We start from the raw sequence: 9,643 nt of genomic DNA on the forward strand, positions 1-9,643 counted from the left end.
GTCCCGGTAACGGCTGCAAGCACCTCTGAGGGTAAGCTGCCCTCAAGATCGCCCGCTGCCAGAGAGTCCAGTTTCTCCCCGTATGAGTCCTGGGTCCCCAGAGACTTCCCGGGACCGGAGTTCAGAGCCGTTGGGAGCTTCTGACTCCCTCCGGATTCAAAAAGACAGCCGCGTCCTCAGGTGCCAGACCCTTTCCACGCGCGCGAGCCCCCTACCTCTGCGCTTCTCTTCTGCAGCGTCTCTGGCTCTCAGTGTGCTTTTCTTTCCTTCTAGTTGTAGAATATACAGTCAGCCAGGCTTCCTGTGGTTCTGAATGATGTCCGTATTGTTTTTCTGAGGTATTAATCAATTGTTGTGAGCGGCATCAATTTCCCGATGTTTATCTCTGCCGCCATCTTAGTTTCTCCAAGGCCTCAGAATTTTTATTTGACTCTAGAATTTTTCCTTCTACCCTAGGTGCTGTGGCTTTTAAGTTTCGATGATGATAAAAACACTTTGGCAGATGCCGTTGACAAGTACTGCATTGGTGTGCCACCCATCCAGTGGCTGGCCTGGATCCCGCAGCTGCTCACCTGCCTGGTGGGCTCAGAAGGAAAGCTGCTTTTGAACCTCATCAGCCAGGTCAGAATAACAAGGTGTCTTTGTTCACAAAAAAAATTGTCTTTGTTTCACTTTTTTTTTTTTTTTCGAGAAAGAAAATGTGCATGCTCAAAGCATGGGAAATAAGTCAAAGAGATGGGAACATACATACATCTAGCTATCACTTTAAATAAAACATAATTAAATGTGATTGAAGAATATATCAGGGTTCAAATGAAATAATCTGCTATAGCATTGCTGTATTAAGGTGGTAATTCCTTTGCTTGAACATGTTGCCACATAAGATGCAAATACAGTCAAACCTTGGTTCTTGAATATCTCCTAACTCAAACAGTTCAGTTCTTGACCAAGTTGTTCACAGAATAAGTGTCTTGGTTATTGAACGCAACTTCAGGTCTCGACCTGACAACCCTTTCTTGCTGATACCTCAGCATGACAAAAAGTATCTCTCAGGCCACAAGCAAAGGAGGGAATGCGAGTCACTTTACCGCTAAACATCCCAGGAAGTTATGCTACGTATATGTATATGTATGTACATGTATTGCTTTTGTTGCTAGAAATGGATGATTAGCACAATTTTAAAACATGTAGGCCATCAGAAGTGCTACTGTTGCTAAATGATCACAGGCAAGTGAAGAGGTAGAAAAACTGGTTGATTTGGATAAACGAAAAATAGTTAGCATGTGACAGCATTTCACAGGCAGTGATATGTGAAAAAGCGAAGATGCTACATGCTTACTTTATGAAACAAATTAAATTTGAGAACTAAGGCTCCACTGTGACTAACGATTCTCTTAAAATGTAAGATTACTAGTGAGTACGCTGAGAGCTGGTCACAGTGAAATGTGTGTCTGATTGCTATTTTATAACCGATTTCCTGTCTGTGCCAGGAGGTCTTCAGAGCTTCCCTTCAGAGTAAAACTCTCCCATGCATGTGGAGGTTGTTGCCCTTGGTAGAGTTGTTTGGCTGTGGCTGTTAGAGAATTAAAGTTGGGTGCACTGAGCTTTGTGACAGGGCATCGGGCAGATGGCTTTCATTACCATTATTTAAGAATGGTTCCAGAATGTTCCTGTCCTGAGAAAACATTAGGGGAAGGACCCAAACAGTAGAAACTTAAAGATACCTCAGTCTGGAATATAGTACTTTTGTGCTTCCTTTTATAAAATTACCAGAGGCCTAGTGCACGAATTCATGCACCAGTGAGGTCCCTCGGCCTAGCCTGCAGGACAGGACCAAAACTGGCTCTCCAACATCCCTCAAGGGGTCCCGGATATTGAGAGGTGCAGGCCAGGCCAAGGGAACCCACTGAAGCATGATCAGGACCAGGGAGAGACGCAGGAGGTTGGCCAGCAGGGAAGGGACCGCGAGAGGGCTCCAGGGTGTGACTGGCCCTTCTCGCTCAGTCCTGATTGGCCAGACCCTAGCAGCAAGCTAATCTACTGGTCAGAGCATCTGCCCCCTGGTGGTCAGTGCACATCATAGTGAGCAGTTGAGTGGCCTTGGCATATCATTAGCATATTATGCTTTGATTGGTTGAATGGCCGACTGGTTGACCAGACACTTAGCATATTAGCTTTTATTATATAGGATAGTCATGTAACTTTTCATGAATGAGGAGCATTGTCACCAAGCACTTAGGAACACACCACTCATAATTTTGTCAGTTTACTTGGCTTTTTACCAAGTATGTGGTGCATCATCTGTTTTTTACCCAGAAATGGTTTTATTTTTTTCTTGAGAGGAGGTAGCTGTGTTTCTGGAAACTGGCATTTTGCTTGGAGTTTATCTCTCAGGATGTAGATTCGGTCTATGTGTATTTTCATTCATAGAACATCTCTTAATGTACATTAGCCGAACCACCCCATGGCTGTTCCAGAGTGAGATAATATCTACTCAGCTCTTTGAAGGAATCCTGTAACCCCAATTTGATAAAACTGGTTTTTCTAACTGTAAAAAGAAAACTTTAAATCTCCTCCTTGCTACAGTTATGCAGAGTAAAGTTATTCACTGATAACCCTAATTGTCAGCTAGAATCATTTCACACTTCCCGTGAACTGTGCCAAATAGAAGGCTGATTGGTTGGTGTCTTTTTGTGTTTTCCTTTGGTTGCCTGAATGAGTTTCAGGGACTTACGCATTTTGCCTTCCTGAGACTTACTGAATCAAGTGAAAGTATGGTTTCTGTGTCATTAATGGTCCCCATGCAGAACTGCTGAAATGCATGCACCGTGTTGATCTTTCCTGGGTCTTTAAAGCTAAACTGGATGTTTTACCTGCTGTTGAATCTGGCCTCATCTGTTAGGTCAGTATTTGCTTCCTTGGTCCAATGTAGACCAGCCACCCGTTTACGATTTATATCAGTTATTTTGATACGAAGTGTCTTCATCCAGAAGACTAGTGAGCAGTGTTCTTCATTACTCCCTGTCTCTGAGCAGGTCGGACGCGTGTATCCCCAGGCAGTCTACTTTCCCATCCGGACCCTGTACCTGACTCTGAAAATAGAGCAGCGGGAACGCTACAAGAGTGGTATGTCTCGGGCGGGGCCAGCTGGCCAGGCTGTGGAGGGCTTGTTCCATGGGGCATTCCCATCCAGTCGGCTGTGGACACGCCTGCCCCACAGCAGACTTCCTAGCACGTGGGCCAGTCTTTAGCCAGTGAGAGAGAGAATATTTTGGGACCAGAACCAGGGCCTGATCCTCTTGAGTGAAATTTATGGTTCCTCTTTACCATAATGTAATTGGGAGTCCATTTACCTGAGTGATTTGATCCTTAAGTAGAAATCATATATGAATTTTTTAGCTATAGATAATTACAAGTAACTTACCTAATTAGTATAACTACATCCTGGTAAGCAGTATAAAAGTTACTATAAGGTTTTAAATCTATATTGAGTAGTTGCTATATATAAAGAAATAACTTATTTGATGGTTCCAGTTGCCCACTAAGCATGCTGCTTTGTAAACAATTAAAGGATCGTTTGCTTCAGAATATTTTTACTACCCAGACTTGCATGCTGCGAGACCAGAGTCTCTTTCAGCAGCATCGCCTGCCAGCGAGCTGGGTGGGTAGGAGGTTGCACAGCACACTTCTGCCCTGACCTCCTGGGCCCACCTCGGTAGATTCATGTGTTGATCATTTGAAAATTAAGATGTTTTTATTCTAAGTCAGCTGAAGCTTAGGTAAATGGGGCTTGTGGGTTTTAATAACATTTCTCATATAGCAAGTGATGATATTTTTCAAAAATACCATTTTATTTGTGGTTTGGCTTTCCCAGGTGGAGAATGTAGACTTGCTTTTTAACTACTCTTGAGCTACAGTACAAGGCATGTATTGTTAAGAGGGAGGACAATGCACACTTGTGCGGCCTCACAGATTCCCCAGCCAGCATGCTGCCGCGTTTGCTTTCTTACCAGCATGGATGCACGCTGCTGAGCCAGTTGAGGCCAGTTTGTAGACAGTCACATTCTCTGTACCGAGTCCCTCAGAGCACCTCTCCTGAGAACCAGGGCATCCTCCCACATAGTCCTGGGGAAACGTCTCGTGTGTCAGCATCGGCAGGAACCAGTGTTCCTTTGGCCGGCGGGTCCTCTAGAGCACCAAGCTCTAGCATCGGTCAGTTTTGCGCTGACATTGGCGTTGTGTGTGTTGCTCTCAGATTCTGGACAGCAGCAGCCAAGTTCAGTGGGTAACCAGTCCCATTCTGCATCAGATCCAGGGCCCATAAGAGCAACAGCACCCATGTGGCGCTGCAGCCGAATCATGCACATGCAGCGGGAACTGCACCCAACCCTTCTGTCTTCCCTGGAAGGCATCGTCGATCAGATGGTCTGGTTCCGTGAAAACTGGCACGAAGAGGTACGTGGATGTGATCTTGAATGTCATTCTACATGCTTTCGTGGCCACGTGATGGTCAGTTAGCTGCCTGGTCATGTTTGTTCTTGAGTTGAATGATAGAGTTGGCGAAGAGTTAATGTCTGCACACTAGTGTGGCCTTAACTATTTGAAGTGGGAGATTTCAGATGAGGGTGAAATTGAGAAAACCTTCTGCCCTCACAGTGCTTACTTTGCTCTTTCATATGAGCTCAGTCACTTAAATGCCATGAATTGGCAGGCAGCAGTGGCGGTGCGAGCAGGCACGGTGGTGTAGGTAACTGACCGCAGTGATCCCCGGAGGCAGAAGGTGGTTCTTCAGTGACCTTCTCAGCAGCGGGCCACCCCTCAGTGGTGTTTGTATCCTGATGATAAGATAATCAGCCTTCATTGTCCAGGTGTTTTTCTAGCTGTTATCACAGCGTCGTTTTGTGTGCACACACAGACATGCGGCAGTGACACAGCATCCGAATGAGGTTTTCCTGTGGTTAATCAACTGAGGGGGATGGACACGACTCAAAAAGTGTTTTTTGTTTTGTTTTTTAAAAATGTTCAGGACACTCCGCATTAAAAACACAGCTCACTGTGCGGAGCTCACATGATTTTACACCGACTGTGCCACAGAAATCACCCTGGAGGTGGTGGGGCAGCTGCTCAAATCAAGAGCTCGCTTTTGTGAGTGGTGTTTGGTCTCTTTCCACTAGGTTCTCAGGCAGCTCCAACAGGGCCTGGCAAAATGTTACTCTGTCGCCTTTGAGAAAAGCGGAGCGGTGTCCGATGCCAAAATCACCCCCCACACTCTGAACTTCGTCAAGAAGCTGGTGAGCACGTTCGGGGTGGGCCTGGAGAACGTCTCCAACGTCTCCACCATGTTCTCCAGCGCAGCCTCCGAGTCTCTAGCCAGGCGGGCGCAGGCCACTGCGCAGGACCCTGTCTTCCAGAAGCTGAAGGGCCAGTTCACCACCGGTGAGTCTCACTCTGTTCTTCCTGCACTGTTTCTCCTTGGGCTTTAGCATAGAAGATGATTGCATTCATTCATTTATTTGTTCATTTTTCATTAATTGTCTTGTCACTGTACTGGGCGAGCTGGTTATAATGTTTAGACTCATCACAAGAAAGCTTAAGGCTCACCAGCCTGCAACTGCATGTCCTTCTTCCTAGTGAAGGGTTGTGGTTTGGAGCCAGAGCACCAGGCTCCACCTCTGGGGTTAGAAGTAGGATGGTTTCAGGCAGACCCTTCTGCTCCTCGATCCCTCCCTCCACTCTGTCTTTGTGGGAAAACTCAACAGTGAGACTCAAAGGTGCAAGGCTCAGGGTGACAGGTAAAGTTCACACTGGTAGGCATTCTGGTGCACAGTGATAGGCAGGTTCTTCAGGTTCAGATTCATGCATTTTCCCAGACCTGTGGGAGCATGAGTTCTGGCTCCACCATGTTCTGCGTGATCTGAGGTAAATGTGCAGTCTCCCTTAGTCTGTCTCCATCTGTCAGATTGAGGCCCTCGTCCCTCAGCACGTGCAGGTATGCGTCCCCTGGATCTCAGAGCATTTGTCCCAGTCTGCTCTGCCTCCTTCCCACTCGTCTGGGATGGGCTCTCCCCCCGGGAGCACCAGTCCCAGACTTGAGCCTGAGGAACTTCTGCAGGCTTGTAAGTCCTGAGTGTCAACCCGTGAGTGATTATTACACGAAAACAAGACTTGCCTGGTAAAATTTCCCAAAGCCAAAAGAAACATTTCAGTTTAATTATTGCTTTTGTAACCATCTTTAAAGCATTCTTTCTTGTCCTGCCAGTGTTGCTCAGTGGTTAGAGTGTTGGCCGTGCACTGAAGGGTTGTGGGTTTGATTCCCAGTCAAGGGCACATACCTGGATTGAAGGTTTGATCCCTGGCCCCAGTCGGAGCATGTGCGGGAGGCAACCAATCAATGTGTCTTTCCCACATTGATGTTTTTTTTTCTCTATCCCCTCCTCCCTTCCACTCTCTCTAAAAATCAATGGAAAAAATATCCTTGGGTGAGGATTAACAAAACACAAGAAATTCTTTCTTAATTGATATGTTAAACCATAGAATAAATGGTTCACATTTTTTAGATATTTAAGTATCTTTTTAAAAGATTTATATCTCAGAGAGCATAGTTAAAGCATGTATATCTGTAAAGTAGGTTGCAGCGATAGATATAAAAGGAACCATTTGCCCCACTAATTGCAAAGGACACTGTGCAGCTGTAGCAGGACTGACCTGAGGCCCCTGGGAAGCCCAGCGTGTGTCCCATCGTCACTCCAGGCGCCCTGGGCTGCTGTCCCGCTCTCGAGGTGTGAGCTGGGCATATGGCTGAGAGCTTCCTCTGAAGAACCAGCCTCTGGAGGAAAGTGCTCTCTGAAAAGTAAGAGTCTTGCCCTCTCAGAGCTTTTACACTGAAGGGCTCCCATCCTCTCAGATGTTCTCTGTAAAGTCCATGTGACTTGTGGTCTGCCATCTTCTCTAGGAAAGGAAGGGTTTGAGGTTCGAGTTCATGGACGCTGTCCTATTTTACTTAAAAGAGGTGATATTCAGTATGTCTTCATCTTAAAATTCCAGACTATTAAATCAGTTGCAGTCTGAAATAAAGATGCGAAGTGGGACAAGTCTTCTGGATTTGGGGGGTAGGGGGGAAAGGAACTGAAAGGAGGCTGTCAGGCTCTGAGCCACCTTAACTGCAGTGAGTTTCAGGCCCTGGAACAGAGGCCTCCGGTCGCTGTGCTCGTTGCGCCAGGGAAGACCGTCTCTGTTCCAGCGCTGTGTTCATCTGTAAGGCGGTGGGAGAAAGTTAGACACAGCCCATCACGCTCCCCCAAGTGAAGGGCAGCCCTGCCCGGCTCACCCCACATGACCTAACGGGGCAGAGGAGAGTGTTTGGGAGAGGCTTGGAGAGACTTGGCACCCTCGCTGCCTCCAGCTTGTGTGTGAAGGTGCCTCTGCCGTCACGGGCCGCCTCGTCTGGCCTCAGGATCCATCGGTCCTGGTCAGCCCTCCCCGGGGCTCTCACGGACCCGTTTCCAGCAGAAATCGTTGGCTTTCCTGACCTTTGGGCTCTGGCAGGTTAGGGTGTCGAGAACCCTCTCCACCACTGGTGCTAATCTGGGTGGGAAATGAGGTTTATTTTAAAGAAGGACTTTCCATGTAATTGATGTCTTTTTAAAAAATATATATATTTTATTGATTTTTTACAGAGAGGAAGGGAGAGGGATAGAGAGTAGAAACATGGATGAGAGAGAAATCAGCTGCCTCCTGCACACCCCCTACTGGGGATGTGCCCACAACCAAGGTACATGCCCTTGACCGGAATCAAACCTGGGATCCTTCAGTCTGCAGTCTGACGCTCTATCCACTGAGCCAAACCGGTTAGGGCTAATTGACCTCTTATTATTGAGTCTTAATAAACTCGGAGAACCAGAGTGTTTTTGCTTAAGTGAAAAGTGCATGTTTTCTATTTCTGTCATTTTGATTTCTTGCCTCCATTCCTTCTGAGGAACTGATGTATAACTCGTTCTCCTCCTGGTTATTGTCTCCTTCGGGTCGCCTGGTGCTGTGTTCACGTTCACACAGGCCTGAGGTGACCTCTAGTGGTGGCAGGCAGGCTTCCGGCACCTTTTAGTGGTGATGGGGGGGCTCCATGCTGAGACGTTTATGCAGGGGCCCCCTGGGTTCCCCCCATCCTTACTGAAGAGTACAGATCATGATTGGGGTGAGGTCCATGTGGCACTGGAGAGCCGGCCACAACAAGGGCTTCGCTCTGTCTCAGGCCCCAATTTCCACGAGAAAGAGCAAGAGGGCTTCTGGGGCTTGATGCAGACTGTTCCCAGCTGGGAGGCGCAGAGCAGGGGCTTGGGGATGAATTGGAAGAGCCTGATGACTGAAATGCTTATTCTTGTTTTATCTTGAAGATTTTGACTTCAGTGTTCCAGGATCCATGAAGCTTCACAACCTCATTTCTAAATTGAAAAAGTGGATCAAAATTCTGGAGGCCAAAACCAAGCAACTTCCAAAATTCTTCCTCATAGAAGAAAAGTGTCGGTTTTTGAGCAATTTCTCCGCGCAGACAGCTGAAGTGGAAATCCCAGGGGAGTTCCTGATGCCAAAGCCGACGCACTATTATATCAAGATCGCTCGGTGAGTGAGCAGGGTCTGGCTCCATCATGGCACCTCCCCCTCCCCTGCAGGCAGGCCTGGTGCCGCGCTCAGAAAACAGTGACCAGCCCTGAACGGGTCTGACTGATGGCTTCAGTATCTTGTTTGAGTAAAGTTTGTATTTGCTTCCAAAGAAGCTTTTCCGACTCCCCGTAGAACTTGACGAAATAAAGGTCCCGTGTCTTTGTTCACACTTACAGCCTGGTGTTCAAACAGCACCAGATGCTTGGAATGCAGGGCAGTGTGTTGCGTCTCCTTAGACACGTAGAGCTGTGTGGAGAGGCTCCCGTAACAAAGAGTCAGGTGCTTCTGTGATTTCTTACTCAGACACAGAGCTCTGCTTTTCCACCGTCAGAGCTCAGTCTTCCTCCCCCAGACCTGCCTGGGCCTGGCCAGCGCCCTCCTCTCTGACCTGTATCGGGGCCGAGGCCCAGGGTGAGGAGGTGAGGGCAGGGGTGTGTCAGTCCCTTGCTTGCTCCTCAGGGCACCTGCGTGTGCCAGGCAGGGCTGGCTCTCCCCCAGAGGCTGGAGCTGGGCCCTCCCCGTGCCGCTGCGGTGCTCAGGGCCAGAGCAGCGACCCACAGCTAGCTCCTGGAGTCGGACCCCTGGTTTGGTTCTTTTGAAGCTCCAGCTTCATCTTTCTGCTTTTGTTTTCCCGCTGCCGTGGCTTCTCCCTGGTTTTGGATATAATTGCACTATTTATACCTTGTCAGAACAAGGGTGGGTGTGAGTGAACAAATGTGGTAACTATGCGTCTTAATTCCCATGACAGTTCTACCGGTGCTTTTGGAAAGCTCCCTTTTCTTTTCCAAGGAAAGGATTGGGAATTGATTCTAAGAACGTTTGTGTGTTCGGTAGGTTTATGCCCAGGGTGGAAATTGTGCAGAAGCACAACACCGCAGCCAGGAGGCTGTACATCCGCGGGCACAACGGCAAGATCTACCCGTACCTGGTCATGAACGACGCCTGCCTGACAGAGTCGCGGAGGGAGGAGCGCGTGCTGCAGCTG

The 9,643-nt window shown here is 48.0% G+C and overlaps 1 protein-coding gene across 1 annotated transcript in view; it reads left to right on the top strand.

Annotated features, from left to right (window-relative positions):
* The window catches only part of TRRAP (transformation/transcription domain-associated protein), a 113,501-nt gene that overhangs the window by 96,760 nt on the left and 7,098 nt on the right, over positions 1 to 9,643 (top strand). The window contains 6 exon segments of the mRNA XM_006763707.2: positions 457 to 621; positions 3,036 to 3,126; positions 4,310 to 4,455; positions 5,175 to 5,436; positions 8,391 to 8,616; positions 9,493 to 9,636. Of these exon segments, the coding sequence (XP_006763770.1) occupies positions 457 to 621; positions 3,036 to 3,126; positions 4,310 to 4,455; positions 5,175 to 5,436; positions 8,391 to 8,616; positions 9,493 to 9,636 (1,034 nt within the window).

The sequence above is a fragment of the Myotis davidii genome, unplaced genomic scaffold (genome assembly GCF_000327345.1).
Source record: "Myotis davidii unplaced genomic scaffold, ASM32734v1 scaffold319, whole genome shotgun sequence".
In the NCBI taxonomy this organism is placed as follows: Eukaryota; Metazoa; Chordata; class Mammalia; order Chiroptera; family Vespertilionidae; genus Myotis; species Myotis davidii.